The 22,998-nt window shown below is 42.7% G+C and overlaps 1 protein-coding gene across 1 annotated transcript in view; it reads right to left on the reverse strand.

The window, feature by feature from the left end:
• Positions 1-6,719, reverse strand: part of EPC2 (enhancer of polycomb homolog 2) — a 50,627-nt gene extending 43,908 nt beyond the window's left edge. Inside the window, exon 1 of the mRNA XM_032987071.2 lies at positions 6,287-6,719. Within this exon, the coding sequence (XP_032842962.2) occupies positions 6,287-6,439 (153 nt within the window). The 5' untranslated portion in view covers positions 6,440-6,719. The remainder of the gene's footprint in view (positions 1-6,286) is intronic.
• Between the last annotated feature and the right edge of the window lie 16,279 nt (positions 6,720-22,998).

The following is a 22,998-nucleotide window of genomic DNA, read 5'->3' on the forward strand; positions in this document are numbered from 1 at the left end:
GCCTCAGTACTCTGAAAATCAGCCCACCCCTACTACCTGCAGGCCACAGTTACTCTGGCTCAGCTGTATCTTAAAAGCACACTCCAAGATAAATTACTTGACATTTGTCACAGGCTAAGCCTATACTCACAAGCAGTTGTTACTGGTTAGCTGATAGGTGTTAATGTGATAAACCCTAATAAACTGATTGTGAGTTTGAGACTTAAGAGCAAATCTTTGTGTTGCTTAACTTCAGCCACATAAATACAACTAGAACAAAATTAAACAAAAGGTACTCAGTTTAACAGCTCACCAGTTAACTATGTCCAGCTACTCTAGCATTTAGATAGGGTCCACATTCATCAACAGCTTATTTTCAGCCCCACTGCTGTATCAAGCTAATACAATCCAACCTACTCAATGTTAAGTCTGATACACCATTATTGAGCGGGACATTAAAAAGTACCAGGGGTGGACTGGAAGGAAGCTTGTTAGCCACAAAAATATTTTGCAGGTGAAAGCACAGGCAGGATAGAGAATCACAGCTGAAAACTGAAATAATGGCTGGGAAATGGAGTTGAAATGTGCACTTGTGAGGAACGTCACTGCATGACGCAAGGGGTCTCAAAAGGAAGGAGAAAAATACGGGACCCGAAGGCAGGGAAACAGGTTTTACAAACGGAACTGAAGTTTCAAATTCCATGAATAAAGATTATAACACAGCATTATGCTACCTACTACCAAACATACTTCAGTAATCCCAGCAGGTTTCCAAACATACCCAAAATAAGTAAATAAATACAGGTGCTGAACTCAAACTGAGAAACAAACTTCTACCGGGAATTACTTTTCTCCAACCTGTAAGCCAGGTGATTCTAATCAAACAATGCCTGTTTCTTTCCCAAGAAGAGTCTGCTGTCTTGATTTCACTTAGTTTTGCATGGAAGTACAGTCTTTTGAGTTTCTTGATTAGCCTTTCATAAAGTCTTTTTGAGGGATTTTTATTTTACAGAATATTTGCATAGTTTGTGCTAAAGTTATCCTCTGCTGACCTTCTATTCTACACACTGGTGTCCTGGCTTCTTTGTTCTACAAAGCCTCTCATTTGTAAGCAACTTTGAGGGTTCAACCACAGGTTATGAATGCACATCCGACAAACAAACCTCGAGTTAGAATAGGTTCTGTCCACATGGGGAGTCAGTTACATACATTTATGTTTTTAAACCTAAACCTGAGTGCATCAGGCAGCACAGGTAGGTACTTGTGACCAACAGCTTAAGTCCTCACACAAGGGATACCTCCCACCTTGGAGTTTTTCAAAAGCCACCTGGAGATGGTTCTGAGCAACAGGCTCTAGGTGGCCCTGCCTGAGCAGGGGGATGGCCTAGATGACCTCCATGGTCTCCTCCAACCTCACCCTTTCTCTTCGAGTCTGTAACACCTGACTGCATTTTTTCCAGCACCTTCCTGGGAGCCATGCATGTCGACAGCACAACTAATGACCAAACTTCACCTCTCTAAAAGAGAATACCATCGTCAACCTAAAATTTAAGCTATTTTCTTTAAGGCACCTATCGGTTAACAATTACAATTTGTGATAAATAACTATTGCTGAATTCAGATTTTTTTTTTTTTTAAATCTATTCGTGCCATGAAAACAACCATCTGTAACTTTTCTATATATAAAATCAGCTTTAAAAGAATTATGCTTCCCTATCAAGATGTGAAAGTGTGTCTGGAGTGGAGCAGGGGAGATTCAAGCACTGAACTCCAAACTCTGATTTCATTGCTGAAAGCAAGGCAGTAACATGGAGGCACTCAGCACAACTCCAGTGCATAGAACATGTTTCAAACAAGACTACTCGCCTTGATGTTGACAATTAGTTGTAATATGTGAACAACTCCATTAACCTCCTTATCAAAAAATTACACTGTAAGTTAATGTAATGTACAGAAAAATGCATAATCTGCAAAACGTGTACCATTTCAACACTAGAAAAAAAGGGGCAAAAGCAGTGCACCCCTCAAGTCCCCGACCAATACCGATGTGTTTATGCTCATGCATGCAGGATGAAGCCCCTCCAAGAAAAGATTAAGAAGTGACTCTTACTGGATCTTATAAACAGAAATCTCTTACTGTATCTTATAAACAGAAATCACACACAAAAAAAAATTGGTTAGGCATAAGAATACGTGCATCTAGGGCTGGGTCATAACAAACTTTTTTTTTTTTTTTAAAAAAGCAAGTATATAAAATTAACAGCATCTCTGTGTATATGCACATATTCCAATCCAAAGTTGTCCTGAGCTCTTCCAGTTCATTATATCAGCAACAATATTCAGTATGTTACACCATATCAGCAAAAATATCCAAACAAAACACTATGACTCGTGCAAAAGTTGATGCTCCCTGCTTTAAAAGACAAATTAATATGCTGCTTCAGAAGCATCACTAGCTCCAGGATGCCTTGAAAGCTGCACACTGAACACTTCCAAGTTTCCAGTGTTACAATAGAAACTGAATGAACTCTGAGGGATGGAGAAGTACGAACAGAGGAGAAAGCAAGAAAAAACTTCAAGTTAATTACTTCCAGCCTGTCAAAATATTAAAAAAATCGAACATTACATTTAACAATCAGTGAAGGATCATCTTGAGCTCAAGGACTGAGAATGAAAGTCACTTCTCATTCATACTCTGTCAGCATTTTAATAATGTTAAACTATGTCCTTAACTTGCTATTCATGCACTTTTTCCTCTGTAACCTTGTCATGTGATGTCAAACTTAACTGTAAATGAATGTATGTTCAAACAAGAATTTTGAGATGAACGTTCAGAGAGCTTTGACCAGGCAATCTAGGCATCATCAATTACCGCCATGCTTTTAGCTTCCTCACAACTCCAGTGAATTTACTTCTGAAAGCCTTCAGCCTGAATTTGCCTCATTATATTAAGCATGATTTTCCCTCCTCAATGTGCAACTCAGCAATCTCCAGTAATATGTATTCAAATAAAAAACACACTTATGTGATAAGAAACAAAACCAGGGCTTATCTATTCTGCAACTTTTCCCCCTTCTAGCCAAAACAATTAATTAGCATTATGAAATACAACTCTTACTCATCAGAAAAAACAATGCAAAACGTTCCTGCTCGATTTCTGAAGCTCACAAAAGGACACCTTCCTGCTTTTGCTTAATAGTAATCTTTCTCCCACATGAGTTTAAAAACAAAAACCAAACCCACGCTATTTTCTTCCTCATGTTTAATTTATGGTAAATTATAAACACTTGCTACCGTAAACATGCTACAGACCAGGAGCCTAATTCTTTCACAGCTGGAAACTCGAAGTGAGAGAAATGAGCTGCTGACTGGTAAAATGCTGCAAAGTGGATATAAATCTTTAAGATACTTAAATAGAAATAGTTCTAGAATATTCATCAAGATCAAATCAAAAGAAAAGTCAAATAAAGATGCGCACACTGACAAACTGGGTAGTATACTTATTTGTAGCGGGACGACCGGCTGTGTGTTGCCCAGTCTGGGTAACATCTGAACATTTTAACATGCAGTCCAAGTAACTTTAGTAATAGTAGAAGAAGCGAGTGACAATCATTAAGCTGCTCCCCCCTTCCCCACAGGCTTTAAGCCTATGTTACAAACAATGGTACTGGTTTAAAAAAAAACAAAACAAAACAAAACATCACCACAAAAAAAAAACCCACATTAAAAACAAATGGACCAAAATCTGATTTTTGTATATACAAAATATCAGTCATGAACAAAGCAAATCATATGCCTGTACTAGCAAGACTAGGTTGTAAAGAGTACTTTTTCAGGCAGACTGTCTTCACCATTTTAGATCTTGCAAAACTGTAAATACATAGTTATTTTCAGTGAAAGTCAGCCTTGGAAGATATCTGACCCCATGACACGCTGTACTACAAGACCTTTCTGATTTCTCCAAGGCTTCACACAGGGTGGCACAGCAAGGAAAGCAGCGTCCTGGGGCCAGAGTAACATGAGCTTTGTGTCTCTGTACAGCAAATGTAAATCCTCAGCTACGCTGACAGTTCAAACATCTTTCACAAGATGCACCCCTGGCAAAAGTCTGGGCTAAAAAAAGGCCTTGAGACACTCAAGTTACTGAGATGTCAGAAGTTAATATGTGGATCTCTCTCTCCCCCCAAAAGTCCCTTTCAAAATACATCAAATCGATCATAGCACTATTTGCTGTGAATAAAAGCTATTTGAATATTTCTCAAATTTTAACTATTGTCATCTACAACAAGGGCTTTACATACCACTACCACCCAAATTTACATAAAGATCTATTCATGCAAGACTGGGAAAAGGACTACCCCATGAATGAAACTGTCATTACACAGCAATAATCTAAATAATCTATTAATAGTACAGTTCAGAATCTTGTCTGGCTGATGTATCTAGTACTATGTTTATATACTGCTTCAATGACCGTTTCAAGACTATTACATAACACATCAAATACAGCCACATTTCAGTGCAGAGAGAATAAACCTCATTCTTACAGAAAAGCAACACTTTAGTATAACTCTAAAGCATTTTTATTGAAGTATAAATCTTATCTTCTTCACAATCATTTAAGAAGTCCACAAGCAGCTTGCTTGCTTGAACTCTTACCGCAATTTTCCATTAACAAGTTTATTTAAAACACTATTTGTCAAAATAACACAATCATTATGAAAAACAAGCCATATATTTTATAAACATTAAATGCAAACACAGCACTTCAATGTAGACTTTAAAGACTGAGAAAACCAGATTAGTCTCCAAGGCTGCTTCGTTAGTACCATGCTGTTGTTCCTTCTAAATACACTCTCAGATTCTAGGGGAAATTTACTCTTTGGTAAGTACTAGTTTTGTATTACACGCTGTAAAACGATGGGAGAAATAGCAAAAAAAAAAAAAACAACAAAACAAAACAAAACACCAAAGCAACAAACCAACAAATCAAACAAACAAACAAAAACAAAACCCCCACAATGGTAAGGCAGAGGATTCCTTTTAATATCAACAGTCAAGTGAGAAAAACCAATCAGAAAGGCATGGAGCCTCCTTTGACAGCTGTAACCTCCGAAAAGCCAATCCACATGCACAGAGGTTTGGCTGAGGCGGAGACACAGATTCATTGAAGAAATTCTTGAGGGTGCATTTACTATCGGCTCTACATACAAGTACAGACACATTAGGCGACAGCCTACATCTAAGCCTTATACAACTCTAGGGAGCACAAAAGTCGATGTTTAAAGACCAGTAAGACAAATCGGTACATTCAAACAACACCAGAACTGTGGGCAAGCAACTTCAAAGTGGTGCTGTCCTACCGCTTGTCAAAAACCCCAGAAACTTCTCATAATTGGACAAAAAGCTTTTTCCCCCCTCGTAACACTACAAAAACAAGAAGCATCACATATCTATTTTTAAACGGTTTATTTAGAAATCATATAAACGCTTAAAAGCCTAACAGTTAAGGCAACGCGTCCGGCTGATGCATCTGACATTTGATGTGCACCATGCAGCAAAAAACATCTCTTGGGGGGGAAAAAAAAAAAAAAAAAAAAAAAAAGTACGAGCAGGACACGCACTCGCAACAACTACCGAGAATCTCTCCCCCGGCAACCGAGCCAAAGGTGCTACGCTGTCCCCTCCAGCCCCCTGCCCTAGCTAGGGCACACGCGGAGGATTTTGTAAAGTGCAAAGCGCAGCCCCACGGCGGGGGACGGGGGAGGCAGAACGCCGCCTGTCACTCCAGGGTCCCCAGAGGCAGGGCCGCGGCGGGGCCCGCCGTCCCAGCGGGCGGCGAGCGGCCCGTTCCCGCTCCCTCCCGCTCCCCGCTGGCAGGGCCGCAGCCCCGAGGGGTCGGAGCCCCGATCCCGCGCCCGCTCCCCGCGCCCAAAGGAAAGCGGCGGCAGCCAAGCCGCGCTACGCCAACTGCGGCCGCAGCGCTCGCTCGCTCATTCAGAGACGCGTCCTGCGCCTTCCTCCTTCTTACGCTAGCGTAAAGGCCTCCCCCCCCCCTCCCCTTCCACTAATCAAAACACTCGCGAGTCGGGACGCAAAGAAGATGGCGGAGCAGGGCCCGCTTACGGCGTCGGACAGCAGTTTACGCTGCGCTCTTTGCGCAGGGCCCCGTAAGAACCGTGCAGCGCTGCGGTGGGGAGCGTGCGTAGTGCGCTTGGTGAATGCCAATGGCCTATTTCCCGTGAGGGGAGGGGAGGGGGGGGGGTGCCTGATAAACAATGGTGCCCCCCCTGCGCGGCTCCCTTACCGATTCCTCCTCTTTCTCCATCCCCGTGGGCATCTGCGGCACAGCCCGGTTGATGGAGACGCAGTCGTTGAGGTCGGGCATGTCCTTGCCGCGGTAGATGGGCAGCGGTTTGGCGGCGTCTAGCGCCCGGGCTCGGAAGGAGAGTTTGCTCATTGTCTCCCCCTCACAATAACACCCCGGGGCCGGGCGGGCGGGGGGGGGGGCCTTCAGTGCGGCCTCGCCGCCGCCTCCCAGCCGCTCCCGCACCCGGCCCGCACCACCATGGAGGGTCCCGCCGCCCCGGAACAGCTCTCCGCGGGGCCGCCCGTAGCTCACAGCGCACGCCCCGTCAGCCCTCAGATCCGCGCCGGGCTCGCTCGATCCGCTCCCTGCGCCATGGCAAACATGGCGGACATTAACCAAAGCGGCCAGCGATCCCGGCAGCCAACGCGAGAGCTCGGAGGGAAGGGGGGGGGGGGGGGGGGGGGGGAAGATGAGGGGCAGCCGCGGTGCGCGCGCAGCCGAGGGCGGGCGGCGGGGACGCGCCCGCTGAGGCGGGACGGGGACGGGCTGAGGGGAGAAGTGGATGAGGGGGGGGACATGGACGCACACACGCTCTAAATTGTTGTATCTCCCCCGATGCCGTCGGAGCGCTGTGACTGGAGAAGAAGTGGCGCCCCGGGAGCGGTGGTGGTGGCGGCGAACGGTGTGTCCCGCCGGCCGCCCCAGAACAGGGGACAAACCTCCCCTCCCTCAGGGTCACCCGGCGCCGGTGAGGCGAGAAGCCCCTGTGGTGACGGCGAGGGAAGGCGGGAAGGGCGGGCTCCGTCTCTCCGCGGCCGCAGCCCGCACCCCCGGCCCCGGGCTCCAATCCTGCAGGCTGAGGGCTCGCATCGTTAGCCGTTCCAGGATTCAGACGTTTTAGCGATAAAAACAGCCGTCAGGGGAATTAACTTCAGTTATTGTTACAAACCGACACTTCAGAAACAAACATACGCCCTCAATTTTTCCTTTATTTTTTTTTCTTTTCATCCTGTATTGCTCTCTCCACGGACCAAGCCTCAAAGAGGGGGTTGAAGTTCCACGCGTACCCAAAATTAGGTGCTTCTCGTGCAGAAGGTCGCATTAAAGACCTGTCCATCGGTCTGGAGCTCCTTTGGGGAATAGCAGCGTGGTGTGTGCTCTTCGATGCTCTGCCTCGCTGCCGTTGGGTTCGTCCTGCTTCCGAAGGACACAATGCTGAGCAGGAACAAGGCCTTCGTCTCGGACAGAGTAATCCCGAGTTCTCCGCAGGGACGCAGCCACAGTCCTCTGCCTGTCCAGAGCTTCCCACGTTGGTTGAATGTATTGGCTTTCGTCTGCAAAGCCCTTCATCAAAGACCCTTAGTACTTCAAATATCACTATTTTGGCACGCTGAGATCAGCTGCTTTTTCTCGCCTCTACCTCAGAGCTCTTAAAGGAGTTGTCAGTGCGCTCTTCTGTCTCTGAAACAAAGTGGAACTGCTAGGCAGACAAAACTTGACCACGTTACCATTTGGATCACAGTGCCAACTGTATCTAACATTCAGTTTTTTGATTAAAAACCCCCAAACTTGACCAAAAAGGTTTGGTCTCTGAATTGCGAGTCATTTTCTGTTGCCTGCTGCATTTGCTATTTATTTGGTTTTATACAGCAAATACAACTCCTGTTCGTGATAAACACATGATTTACAAAAGGAAGAATAAAGAATTGTGTCAGCTGGAGAGAGAGATAAGGAAGATTAAACAAGTGCCGTAATACACAAGAGGAAAAAAGCAGTGGCACTAACATTGCATTCATGAGCCATGGACCCAGATTAGCTTGGGAAAGAGATCTGGAAATTATATTAGCTACTCCTATGAAAGCATCAGGTTAACATTCAGTAACAGTCATGTGAACAAATGAAGCTTTAAAAATTATGAGAAAAGGAACAGAGAAAAAAAATGATAGGATGCACTTACTTATACTTCTTATACTTCCCTTAAAATATTTTTATTCATAAAGATAAACAATTCTTGACTTGGATTAGAATTAACAAGCAAATGTTTTAAAGCTATGTAATTTCTAGCTTGGATTTTCTAGTTCAGCACCATTTTAGAAGTGGCCAAACTTCCAGCACCCAAAATCCATTTGACACCTCCACATTGATTCACCATTGATAGGTAGCAGCAGACAGCTGCCATTTTCCAAGGAGTAACTGCAGCGAAGTTGTCTATCAGCTACTTAAACGTGTGCCTGAAGTAAATGCTGAACTGAATTCAACCTTGCCCACCAGGACCCACCTTCACATCTTGGCACAGACATTTAAAATGGTACTCAAGCGTGACCTTCCACTCCAGTTGTTGACGAACAGCGTTTGAGGGGCATGAATTCCAGTCTCGGTAAATAAAATGCATTTTCAGCTCATGTTTCATGCATTTTCCGTATAAGTGCCATTACATAGATTCTGTTACGGCCTTGCTGTACAGCTAATGTGCATTTGCAAAGGTTAGGTTAGCTGCATGGAACAGGCAGTTCCTCCTGAAGTACTTCCTCAAGGAGATAAAAGACAAGAAGGACTTTCCTCTTTCTGCTTCCCTTCTAGCAAGAAAGAGGCATTTTCCACACTGCCGTAAGATTTTTCTTGCTTTTTCAGTTAGCACAGCTGAACAACAGATACCAATAACCTTTTCCCTTTGTGTGCATGTTCTATTCTTTTTCATTGCTTAAACCAAAAAAGAACAGAAACACAACATATTTACCCTCAAGGTGGCTCTTAGTCCTAAACTCATCCCATTATTTTATTTCTACAAGAAATGCAATTTTTTTTTAAATGATGCCCCATAGGATACTGAGGTTTTTTTATGTAGTCAAAAAAGTCATTACACAGCTAAACATGGGTAGAACTAAAGTTTCAACTTAAACTAGCTTAGCTTTAAGCCAGAACAATACATCTTTTCAGTACATACTCTGATCTCTTCATCCAGTAAAATATTGCAGGTTTCTGAAGAATTTAAACTGTAAAAAAATCATGAGCTGCACTTGACCTATAGATAAAAAACTTTTGATGCACAAATGAAGGAAACGATGTCTCAAATGAAATTATTTGCTCAGTAATTGAATTCTGACTTGTCTTCACATTTTCTGTGTAAGATAATGCAATTGAATAGGCACACTTGCATGCTGGATAGACCAAAAATACCCAAACTTCATTTCAACACATATATCGATGGAAATGTTAGTTACCCAGGCTCAGGTGCTTTATCATGTCCTCGCTTTTGGATCCGCTTCTCCGTAGTGACATTTAGCACAAGGAATGCCTGTTCTCACTGTAGCTGCCTAAAGCCTGGATCATTTCTGGTGGTCTTTTTGCAAATTTTTTCCATTTTTTTTTTTTCATTCTTTTTTTTTGGGGGGGGTAATATTATACATCTCACTGCATTAGTCTTACATGAAGGAGAAGCATCACTTGTGAATGATGTTGAGATGTCAGGAAATCTCAATGTACGTTATTGCAATATGAGATGTCATGAGCATGTAGCAGTTCTTTATTTTGTGTGACGTTTCCTTATAAGTACAAGAGGTATTACAAAAAAAAAAAAAAAAAAAAGGAAAGAACAGACAGTATAGAAATAGATTCCATAAGTGGTTAATGGCCTCTGAAAAGGCATGGTGTCATTCAGCCTGGTGGGGTGTTTGAAACCTTAATTAATTCTATGGTGCTAAAAGCTAACTAGAATTTTAGGGTGCTAATGACTTGACTGTAAATACACAACAGTCATCATCAAGATAGGAAACGTCTAGAAGAGTTGTCTTTGTCTTCTGCGCCATGCCAGGTACACACTGCGCGAGGGTTTGAAGGTGTGATGAGGAAAGCGATGCTGATGGATCTATGCTAACAAATATTTCCGATGTTGCCGACGCGGCCATTGTTCATTCAGGGTTCCTGCCTCGGTAGCGGCAGCAGCAGCCTCATTATAGAGTGTTTTGATCTCACGTTTAAGCAAAGCTTCACTAGAAGGGAGCCTAAAAGTAGCCAGGAGGCTGGCTTAGTAACTTCAGCACAAGGGAAAGTGCTGAGCTTTCCAGGAGATACATGAATGGACTAGGGGAGTCTTTTTAAAGGTTATGAAGTCCTTCTTTCTCCTTCTGTCTGAGAACTCCTATTGAAGTGAAAGGAACCTCTGTCCTATTCATTTCAAAGGGGGTTTTGTCAGGAAAAAGAGCTTGATCAAAGTAGCTACTAAGCATGCTTAGTGGCTAATGTTCAGAGTTAAATGTATCAGCTGTTCCAAACCATTTCTATTTCAAATTATTCAAAGGGTTTAGGGGACTGGCAGCCTGCACATTTTCCTCTTTAAGGTCACCAAAACCTATCAGCCAAAACCTGAAAACTAGCACGGAATAGCTTCTTGAGAGATTTAAAGCTCTGAATGAAAATTATAAAAGTTGAGAGTTAAGTTAAAATCTTGAGCCCAACAGCAACAGACACCATATAAAACTAAATAAAAAGGCAGCTACGAAAATAGCTGATTCCCCAGATTATCGCAGGAAGGTAAAATGATGAAAGATGCTTGAGCTAGGAAACGGCAGGAAGCTCCAGATTTAAGAGTTTTATACCAAAAATATCCCCGTCAAGAAATAAGTTTAAAATGAAAGGAAAGCATGCTTTCTGTCTGAAGGTTAACGCAGGCGTCGGGAGGGGTCACCAGCTCTTTAAAGGAACCTGGTGCAGCTGTTTCCTATTGTATAAAATCCTGGATTCTTAGTCAAAAGATAAATCTACTCTTGACTGTGACTGTGCTCTTTTATGACACAGTTCAACAAGTATGTTAACAACAACACAATTATGAAACCAGAGGAATTTGTTTTAGATTTACATTCCATAAACCTGCACTCTTAGATGACATAATACTTCCTTACAGAACAACTAGTTTGCCCAACAGATACCAATCACTGAGCCTGCAAAAGCTTTTATTTTGAGAGGGGTCATTCATATGTACTTATAAAGACATTCACTTTTACCTTTGTAGGCTGAAATTTGTTCTTCATTGATGTAGACATGCATACATGTCTATATTCATCTCTGTCACAGTATTTAAATTGAGCATATGTAGAACATCAAGTAAAGCCATTAGCCACCTGTACGAGTACAGCTCAGAAACGCGGAAATCTGGGGTTGATTTTTAAAACAGACAAGGCTAGAATAGGAAACAAAAATGGTGAATTTGAAAAGGAAGCAGTGATCTAAAGCAGCATTTTTTTCACCAAATAGTATTTAATAATGATATTCATCGCTTAAATATGCTACATGAATTCATATTAAAGAAATCACCTTGTCTCAAGAGATAAACCCACTGACAATCATAAACATTAAAAAGTCTACCAAAAGCATTTCAAACCTATTTGGCATTACTTAATGTTGCAGACGAGCAGCATGGAGGGAGTCGGTGGTTCTTGCGGTATGTGACAGGCAAGACCTGACAGGAGATCCAGTGCAGCGGGATCGACCTCCCGCGGTGCGATCTTGCAGAGCTTGCAGTGGAAGTGTGAAGTGAGACCAGGTGAAGGCAGCTGGGTGCGTTACTCACGCGTGGGCTTGGCAGACTGGCCAGGGGCTTTAAAGCAGCAGCTTCTTCTCTGTCATTAACTAGGATATACGTGAGTGAACAGAAGGAGATAACGCCAAGTGGTATAAACACCAAACCCCTCCTGCGCATCAGGAAAACTCAGATTTTTATTATTTTTTTTTAAAACAAACAAACACTCTTTCCCATTCTCTCCCTTTCCCCCTCAACCAAAAAAAAAAAAAAAAGCCCTTTGCACTAAACAAAACCAGGTGATGCTCAGCGTGGCATGGGCTAGTCCTTTCTTGGTCACTCTGAAAAGCGCTGCAGCTTCCACTGCTGCACATGACTTGTGTAAATGTTGCACAGTTATTTGTTTTACCACCAGGAAAAAGGTAGCTACAATGCAGTGACCAGTAAAGAGGAAAAGAATGGTTACCACCGGAACTAGAAAACTACTGTTTAAATTGGTATATAATAAAGACTGTATTTATAACGTCAAGTTTTGGAAAATAGCAGTGGGACTTAAAAAGAGGGAGATGTACTCAACTGTCATTTAGAAAAAATCTAGCAGAGAAAATAATGAAAACCAGGTTTACAATTGCATACAAATTTATCCCAAAGTCTCACACCTCAGGAGGCAAATACAAGATTTTTAATTTTTTTTTTTTTTTTTTTTAATAAATGTGTTTGGAGGAGCTGGGACCTCCCCAGCTTGTGTTAAAACATTTTTTAAAAACCCCATCCTGTCTCTTAAAGTACCAGTAAAGTAAGAATCATGGAGCATTAAAAACTTACAATATTTATTCAGAGTTCAGAAGCCAGAGGGATGGAATTCCCCTAAAGTGGACTCTATGAAAAACTCTGCCCCAGTAGTAAGAGAAGCTTCCTTTCCTCTTCAGAGCTTCATAATTCTGCTGAATTTTAGTGCAGGGGTAGAAGTGGGTCTGCTTTCTAAAAATAAATTTGCAGGCAACTGTAAAAATAAGAAGTCAGGAAATACATGAAGCATAACTTCTTACAAATACCCCAAAAGCCGCCGAAAAAAATCTTGATAATTGCTGTCTTCTGAATTAATGGCCCAGATATAAAATTCTTCTTACTGACTAATAATGGCAACATTTTCCCTGCCCACCTAATTCTGAGGCTGGTACGATTTGCTTCGGCCTGATGTGGAGTAGCAGTCCTCGCCGGTGCGGCGAGGACACATTTAACGGCTTTGTACGGTGAAAAAAGGACCCGTGGTGCAGCTGGCAGCAAAAGTCTCCCTGTGGAGACACCTTTGCCAAGGCAGCACCCCGTTTTTCCCATCGTGGCGGGATGGCGTGAGTGGGAGCCTGATGTTGGGGTGCTTGCCTGAACCAAGGTGACCCTGGGTGCTGGGGTGACCCTCTGGATTTTGTGAATTCAGGGGTGGGCGCAGTCCGAGGCTTCTCGACACGTCCGAGCAGAAAGCCTCTGCTCTCAATGCTCTTTATCAGCAAAACTCCAGCTTCTCTAGTACGGTTTGGTTTCCTTTATCTACATATATACCAGACCTTTAGCGTGCACACCGTCAGATCTCAGGTTTTTTTCCCTTCTCAAACTCTCCATTCCTTCCATAACCCCTTAAAAAAGGGATTGCTCAGTGCTTCTCTACAGCTGGGGCAGAACCAGGTAGCCGTCCCACCATCCCAGCAGAAGGATGCCTCTGGTTGCTGCTCCTCGTCTTGCTCCGGTGACCTCTCTCTGTGTCACGCTGGTGTTCGAACGGCATCGCCCTGCAGGTCACCACCGATCCGGATCTCATCATCGTCCCCGGTCGCGCAGGCCACTCGTGCTCTCTCTCAGGGCTTGCCAGGCTTGGGTGATGAAAGGGCGGCACGGCACCCTCGAACCCGTGCTTGCGAAACGCCGCTTTGTGAGAACGATTTCCTGCTCATCCCCTCACCGGTGACAGCTGCCGTGCAGAAATAACCCAAATCTCGCTCCTCTCAGCAATTCCCCTGCCCCACAGTGCTGCTCTCACTTGTAGCCCAGAGGCATTTCCCTAGGAGGAAATATTGCACTTTTATTCGACGGCGATGCTAATCAGAGGGAAGTTTATCAACATTTGTATGGGAGTAGTGTCATCTCATGTTCTGTACTTCCCTCATTTTTCTGGAAAATGGGTGATGAAAGCAATCGCGGAAAAACAAGAGTCCCTCACCAACATTGCTGTGCATCAAGAAACAAAAATATTAGCTCGATTGCAATAAGTCAAAAGGAAAGTGAAAGCGTCACATTGGCAATGAATAGAGGAAATACTGTTTGTAGTACATTCTCAGAGCATAAATTCATAATAACAAAAGAAGGTTTTTAGTCTTCTGTTGTAAGTCATGCAATCAACATACAGGTTTTAAACTGTATTCAAGCTTCAAATTTCTGTACTTCCTTGCCAAGGAGGTTTTTTTTTTTTAAGAAAATAGTATAAAAAAAGACCCTTTTGTTATGCAGGCATCACTCATAGTAAAATCTGATATAGTATTTCCTCTTCCAAATTGCTATTGATCACCTAATTGAGATATCTTGCTATGTATACAATCATATCTTGATAAATACACAAAGGTTTTTGCACACCTCCTTCCAGGAAAGTCACACATTTATGCCAGCGACTGCTTCCTCAGGAACAGTGTTGCAAGCTATGCTCAGCTGAGCAATTTATTCATATTTAAGTGACTAATGATTCAGCATTGCTCCCTGAAAAGGTGGGAGAAGTCTGGAGATTAGCGCATTCAGCTTCTTCGCTCTTGTGCTTTTGGTTCACAGTCAAAGTCTTTTTGGCAGGAGTGTGTTGCCGTTTGAGGTGGACCTCAATGCCTCATACCCCTCGGTCCTGTCCTGGAAAATCCCACTTCAGGGATTTGAGCTCAAATGATGGGAGAGGTGGGAGCAGACGGGGAGAAGGGAGGAGGAACCAATTGTATTAAAAAAGGCGTGTGAGCTACCAGTTGTCAATGTTTGTGTGTATTCAGCCAGCCCTTCCCTTGCTGTCACCTCTGTGGTGTATTTAGCCAGCATGAACTGGGAGGGCTTGGGTGAGGAGTTGCAGCTGGCCTATGGCTTCTATATGCACCAGTCGTCGAGCGCTGGGGTGGGTTGGCTGCCCAGGGTGTGCGAGGGCAAGGGGTGGACTGTATGCAGCGAGGGCCTGGTGCGGGCACATCGTGCCTCGGGTGCGATGCAGAGCTGAGGAGAGGCCAGTACACACCAGCTCAGCAGTGCGAGAAAGCTGAGGAATCAAGAAAAGGGAAGTTTGGTGGATATACAGATCTGCAGACACTCTCACTGTATGAATAATGTCATTCATGCCTCTGAGAGCTTTTGTTTCGCTTTGAATTAATCTTGAGAGGATATTTTCACACAGCTCAGTCTAACTACATATTCCTCTAAGACTGAACTTGAAGCTGGATGTGTAGAGCCTCCCCCTTGTGCCCCGGACTCAGGTTTGGAGTACAGACAGCAGTACCTGTTCACAAGGTTTCTCTGGACTTCACTAAGAAAAAAAGGAAGAAAAGAGTTAAAAGTGGGAACTGAATTGTGGGCGTGGGATAGAGCAGACAGTGTAAGAGGACACCGGTGAAATGAGGGAAAGGTGATGCCTTCAAGTTTGAGTTTTCACATGTACGCCTTGAACGCTTGCAAATGCAAATTATGGATAACTCAAGGTGATATTTGTGGAACTACAGTGAAGATATGTAGCCAAATAGGAGTGGGAAAGCCTGAGAAAAGTTAATTTTGTCATACATATTTTAAATAAAAATTTCACTCTATGTAGAGGTGACGGAAGACTGCCCTCTCCCCAGTGTCTCAGGGAACCAGGGAGGCTCAGAAATGCCCAGGTAGCCACCCAGGGTGGCTCCTGAGCAGAAGACATCTCTGGGCACTGCGAACACCTCGCTTCCAGCAAGCACAGGTCATCGGGGAAGAGGCAGGATTTGCTGGAGAGCCAGTGCACAGAGGAGCAGAAGCAGCTGAAAACAGCTTGAAAGAAGAAGAGAACCGAAGAGGCGAACAAACCACATGGAACAATTTCTGAAGAGCCTGCACAGGCGTTGTTAAACCGTACTAGAAAACCAGTTACGACCATTTCGCTTTTTATCTAGGTGACCCCGTGGTGAGGCACGGTGAGTCAATGCAAGACAAACCTCCAGCAAACTTTACTCCTTGCTACTGAGGCTTTGAAGGCTCTAGTAATATTTGTGCAATATGTCCCATGCTTGTTCATAGGAAAATCAGGGAATGTCGCAGGCATGATGGGAATTTCTAACCCTGAAATCCTGAATAATGCCTATGAGATTAAAAATCAGGACACTGAGTGCTTCTGGCTACTCCAGGTGTAGCAGAAATCTTATAGGACAAAAGAATGGGTGGGTTTGGTAATGCTTCTGCAGTACCTGAACAGTGTCACTAACTAATCGTTCTTAGAAGCAAAGGAGAAATGAAGGAGTGGAAAATACCGCCATTATATAAAAGAAAATTACGTCAGAGTTTCAGTATAAATCTTCAGTTGAAAAAAACACCTGTGTAATAGTTATATTTTCAAGGAGGCCAAATTAGTCCATTCCCATTTTCCCTCAAGTATTCAGTGGTTGGTTGTTAATGAATTTCTTTGCACAGTTCTTTCTTGGTTTTAACCACACAGATATTTTTGTGAGCTTTTCCTGAAGTCACAGGTTAATCCTTTAGAGGAAAATGATCCATAAAGCCTAGGAGTTGCAAAGAGTTGTAATCCCAACCTGTCTGGATTATCCAAAATACATTTGTAAAATACCAAGCTTTTTCCTCTCAGTGCAATTATAATGCAACATGGGCTATCCTTTCTTTGATCAAAAAGAATGACAAATTTAAGTTTTCCTTGAAAGCAAAAGCTAATGAAGAAAGAGATACCTTCTCTTCTCACCTTAACTATTAGATAGGATTTTATTACAGTAACTGCAATAGGAGATATAAAGACAGATTTCTTGGTAGTTCATGTACCCATTCTTCTGAGAGGTTACCCACTTGGGGAACTTGATGAGCAGCTCCTGCTCAAAATTTAAATAATAATATATGCACACAAAGTATTGTCTACCACTGACCCACAGCAACCCATAAAGCAAAAGAAAACACTTTGTAATCGATTTCTTGTTAAATTCAACACTGAGCCAATAAAACTTTTATATGGTGGTTCTATCAGGAAAAAAACATATTACTGTCAAAGCAGGAAAACAAAAGCATAGATTTAGCCCAATAGAAATTTATTTGTTTAAAGCTTCAGGCTTATTGCAGTGTGTAGCCTCCTAAGGTTATGAGAACATTATCAAGCTTTTCTCGTACTCTTTTGCTACTTTCCAGCAAAATACAATACCACATGGCAAAATCAGGAAAGAATCATCTGGAAAAGGAAACAAAATGGTTATTCTAAATTGCTGTTAACAAAAGAAGTAGAGAGGGAGTGCTCTGTAAGGGGAAGAACATACAGAAACAACAATTTGATACGGAGGATCACCACGGTGCAGGGAGATTTATTCCCAGGTTGTGGTGGTAATTACTGAAATTAATCTCACTGTCAACATATTTGATCTGTGCTGCATTGTCCCCATGCTCTCAAGAGCCAACAGTTCTGGGACGTGGCAGGAAAGTTGTGCTTTACTAGAGCACTTCACAGTAACTCTACAAGCCTTTTCTTCGTGCGCTGAGATGGCCTTTCTGGTAGCTCTCTTCCCCTGGAGAAATTAACTGTGGCAGGAAACTCTGGATTATAAGAGAGAATATTGAAAAGTTGAAGGGGTCAGATGGCTCAACTCTTCAAGCCGTGAGCTATGTCCCAGGAAAAACATTTTCATGTAGAAGCAAGAGCGACGAGTGTCCAGGAATATCCCAGTCAGCCCAGCAGCACTAACGGATCACCTGCAAGGCTTGGACACCCACTGCCTGTTGTAAGCAACTCCCCTTTTCCTATGAGCCGCAAAGCTAAACACTGAAATACCATAAGGCACTACAGGTCACAGCTGAAGAAGCCTGGGTGAAGGAGCTGTTGCTGTTCCGGTTCAGTGGGGCAGGATGAAATGCAGCTAGCGCCTAGCTTCCAGGAGCTCAGGTGGCTACCATGATATTTAAGGCATAATCCTGCTCTGCTGGGCGACCTGGTGCCCTTCCAGGAATAGGTGCTGAACTGCTCCATGGACCCACTGATAGCCATGCTCCACGGTTCCTCCTTTAGAAAAAAGGGGGGTGGAAAATCCCATTTTTGGTTCAAAACCATCACGCAGACGTCATGTGGGTCAAAGTGGAGTTTGGTAATAACAAAGTGAAGTTAATTTGAAAGACTGAGTGTATGTATTTGAGTGCAAACTAAGTATGAAAGTGATTCCTCCCCCTATGCTCTGCTCTGTGATACTCCATCTGGAGAATTTTGACATACAGGACCCAAGTCCAGAAGGCTTCCAAGCTGGTTGGGAGCTGGAGCACCTAATATATGGGGAACATCTGAGAAGACTGGGTTTGCTCTGCATGGGGAGAGAAGGCAAAGGAGGATCTGACTGTTGAGAAGAAACAGGCTCTTCTTGAGGTCCACCACAAAAGGAGGAGGGAAGAGTTACAAGCAGCAACAAGGGAAAGTGGTTAAGCATAAGGAAAAAAAAAAAAAAAATCACAATGAGTTTAGTTTAGTCTGTGATCCTAAAGTGTGTTGCAACGCAGAAGGAAAAGTAGCTGCTCAGGCTCTCAGGGATTACCTGTACTTCATGTTGACAAACGGGAATAGAAAGAATATTTCTATCAAAAAATCCTAACCATGAAACTTGCCAAACAGGGGGTACCCCTCTCGTTTTAAAGACACAATTCATGTTAGCTGTACAGTGAATGCTGAAGCTTCCTCTTTTTCTCCAGACCCCGAATCCCTGCAAAATCAAACCCAACCATCTCCCTCTAGCAATAAATGACATTGTTTTCACAAGTGACTAGGGTTGAATTCTCAGTCACGCTGATCACCAGGGACGGGGAACCGAGGCTCCTGACATGTCAAACAGCTTCTACGACTTTAAAATCTGTTTTAAATGGCTTTGTGATAGCTTAAGTACCTTTTACTTTTCTTCTCTTTAGCATGGGCATGACTAATGTCATATTGGCAAAAGCTGGTCCAGGACCCTAGCGATGCCTTTTTCAGAGGCTGTCAAAGCAGAAATGTATTAACATGAAATCAGTCATAAACATCAAATCAGTTGTTAATAATTTAGGCAATGAGATTCTTGAGTTTCTTGGGAAAAGTGAAAAATATATTAGAATATCTCTTCACACAGATTTGGTATCAAACTTCAGGATATTTCTGTAAAATCTCAGTTTTACTCCCCAAATATGGATGCTATGGATCTTAGCTAAGTTTAAAGAGAATTTTCTTAGGATCTGATTTTAACAAAAGGCTTTCCTAGTTCTCATTAGATTTTTAATAGACAGTATCACTTTAGAATAGATATGCATAACAGCCTACCTATTGAAATAGAAATAGAAAATATACATAAAAACCCAGACAAGCAAAAAATATTTAAAATTCTTTTCATTCTTCTGTATGACAAATTTGAAGCAGAGAGAAAGATTAATTATTGTTTTGGTTTTGAAGGATTCTAAAGCTTCCTGTAATTTTTAGCTAATTCTCTTTCTTTCAGCCACTCAGCAATTCTACACTGTCAGGTGTGGCTGAGAAATTTTGGCATTATCGAAATACATGTTCTTGCCACTCGGTATCCGAGATGCAGGTGCATTTTGCTGTGCCGACAGCATGTGCTTTGCTTAATTCAAGGTGATTCTCTTTTACCGGAGTCCTCCGCATGAGCTGGAGCTGGGTGGATCTCCCCGACCTGCCCACCCAGGAGTAACAAAGGTAGGATTGACCAGGAAAACCTGTTCTAAAGGGGAGTGAAAATGGAGCTGATTTTGAGCAAAAATAGGACATCAGTCTTACCCTTTGGTTACGTGCTAGTGTCTTAGAAGTACAATACGTGAAGCAACGTACCTTCTCCTCAAAGAAACAGCCGTTAGGGGAATTTTTAGCATTGTTTTACACTTTTCCTTTTTATTTTCTGTCTTTTCTTCAGCAGTCTCTGTGCTTAACGTGCAGTAAGAGCCCAGGCTGAAGCAGCGCTGGACTCAGCGGCGTTACACTCTCTGCTCTCCATGCTCCTGGCCATCGGGGGGTCCGATGAACTCCCCCTTTTCCAAGGGGAGGATGGGGTTCTCCCAGTCCCTCAGCCAGATTTGTACCAGTTTACCTGTTTACCCTCGAGTTTTTATGGGACGGTGCGTTTCAGACTCATGAGTTTCACTCTAACTTCAGATATCTAGGTGACCAGCTCAAAAGTTTATTAAGAAAACAGTGACCTCACGTCACCTGGGACGTATTAAAATATTAGAAATGGGGAAGTTATGGTTCCATATACACAGCTTTCCTTTCCTGCTGGCACCTCTTTAATAACACGTGTTGTTCTGCTCTATTACCTATTGGAAAGGGAACAAGTTCTCCATATGACAGGACAACCACAACAAGGAGCTGTAGGTCTTGGCACATCCTTGGGGTTATTAATTTCCTGACGAACAGCTCCTCAGGTCTTCATTCTACTGCAGGCAGAGTCTTGGTCATGCTTAACCAGCACTGCGAAAGCTTTTGCTTTTCTCCAGCTCTGAATGAAAGCAGAGCCCTTGTCTGCCACGGCATCGGGAGATTTGATGATATTTTTTTCCGATGGATTATGCTGTGGTGTAGCTGTAATCTGCCAGTCTCATTTCTCCATTTGTCCTATTCCCACGGACGCATCATTGTTCAGGATATGCTTTGCATATATTACATTGTTTGAATTTTTTTCCTCTTTTAACCATACCTTTAATTTGTTTGAAAATACACTTCTAGAGTTCATTTCTACTTTAATATTTCTGCACGAGGCACATAGGAGCTGGAGCCACGGAGGAATGCAACCCAGCCCCATTTCCCTCTGCTCGGGGATTTATAATCTGAACATCACCAGCTCAATTCCTGCCTTTCCTTTCAATAAAATTTCGCAAGTGCTCTGTGCTCTGTTCTAAGTATTTTTGGAAATGGTTTTATTTACATTACCTATTTTGTGTTTAGCTTTTAAATTCAAATTTCAGGTAAATTCCTGATACCCTCGTTCATGGCTGGACGGAATGGCCCTGTTAATGTAAGGAGCCATTTGGTGATAAAAGATTCAGTACTAATTTGATACTGGCGTAGGGATAGGAGCGAACAACATAAAAAAAAATAAACCTTTGTGGAACGTCAGTTTGCTGTCAGCAGTAACCCAGCAGAGGCTGTGGGGATACGGAGCGTGCTCCTCTCCCTCAGGTGTGGTCGGTGGCAGGCAGCCAGGCTGGCATCACCGCACCCAGGGTGGCTTTCTGCTACTTACCAAACACTTCCAAACGCCAATATTTAAAATTAATTTAGAAACAGACTTGACAAAACAAGTTTAATTTCAGGTATGTCCAGCAGTCCGTGTAGGCATGTCGCTAACAACATCTGCTCGTGTTTCAACCCACAACTTCGCCTCTCTCCGTTTCGCTCCTGGAGTTGGGTTTTGGTGGGTATGGAAGGACTTGCCTGAGAATTGCTCGCTGCCTCCTCCAGCACCGGGCTTTGCAGCCTCGCCGCCGCGCTGGTGCCTTCGCTCGTGTGCTGCAGCTCACCGTGCCGCTAAGGAATGTACTTCTGTGCGGGCGAATATAACTGGCAAAGAACAGTAAAGAGAAGGATTTGAATTTGCTCAATGCAAAACAGCCTAGAATAGGTCATTTTACTTGCAACTCATGTTTTTCAGCAGTTAGTTGTATGCTAAAAGGATAGGTTACTATTCCCATGCTTAACAGGTGTAACTCATATTTTTTCTGTCCGAATGATACAATCTGAACTGGTGTGGTTTGGGGATAAAGACTAGGCCTGCATCTTGGACAGAATTTATCATTCTCTACTTTTGCTTTGGGAAGTTTTCAATATAAATCTTATCTAGATAAACCCGTATAAATCTTACATGCAAACTTTCCAGAATATATTCACAAAATATCCGCTTTAAGCAAGTGCTTAATTTAAGCCTGACATGTGATTTGCTAAACAAACTTATGACTAAGGCAACACATAGTTTGTTCAGTAGGACCAAAATTTATTCCAGTGTGATTCATCAATGAGTAAGAGTGATGCTATCTGGAGTTTTAATCTAAGCACAGATTTGAATAATGACCTGGATTTTTTGGAAGAGCAGCTAGCTAAGCAAGAAAAGGAAAAAAAAAAAAAAATCTGTAAAGAATTCTGTGGTTGGTATCACTACCTATTTTCAGCTATATGAGTCAGTGAGCTATCACATGGATTTGCACAGAAATATCAAAGCAAATCCCACTTCAAACCCACACCACTTCCCAATATATACCCTCACTCATCGATTCCAACAAACCGCGTGAACGTATATTTGTCTGAAATAAAAGCCGAAAAGATCAGAGCTACAGGAACAATTAACTTTCTTAAAACAAAGACTCAAATTTTGTGTGAAACTTCTGCCTAGGCTAATTTACAGCTGAACTGAGAAGAAATATGCAGTCAACAAGTGACATTTGCTGTGCTCAGTAAGTGGAGTCTTTACGACGTGTGCAGAGATCAAGGGAAGCAAATTGTTTTGCAAAATTGCAAAAAAATTTTTTCTAAAATGACAGAAATGGGAACTTGTGCAAATATTCTTTAATAATAATGATTGAAAGAGCTACAGCTGTCATGCAAGGGCCGATACCCAAAATACTTCCTCAATATTATAAGCTTATTGGAATATAAATATGAGATACCTCTGGATACATGAGAGAAACATCATTTGTAGTGGTTCATATTTTGAAACATGAAGCCAATTACTGTGCTAGAAGAAAACATAACTCAATCTGTTACAGAATATTTCTGCTAAATCACATTCTAGTAGAAGACGAAGCTTTGACAGACTTTCATTTTGACCAGAATATTCTGCAGTGTATTGCAAGTTGCTGCCAGATGTAAAGTCCTCTGCAAATTAAACGAAGGATTTAAGCAATATCTTTAATGCTGTATTCAGAATTGCAACATGGACACATCGGAAGATGAAAAAACATATTGTTTTGTACTTTTATTGCTTTGATTGACCAAAAA

This window comes from Tyto alba, unplaced genomic scaffold, assembly GCF_018691265.1.
Source record: "Tyto alba isolate M040663 unplaced genomic scaffold, T.alba_DEE_v4.0 Super-Scaffold_7, whole genome shotgun sequence".
In the NCBI taxonomy this organism is placed as follows: Eukaryota; Metazoa; Chordata; class Aves; order Strigiformes; family Tytonidae; genus Tyto; species Tyto alba.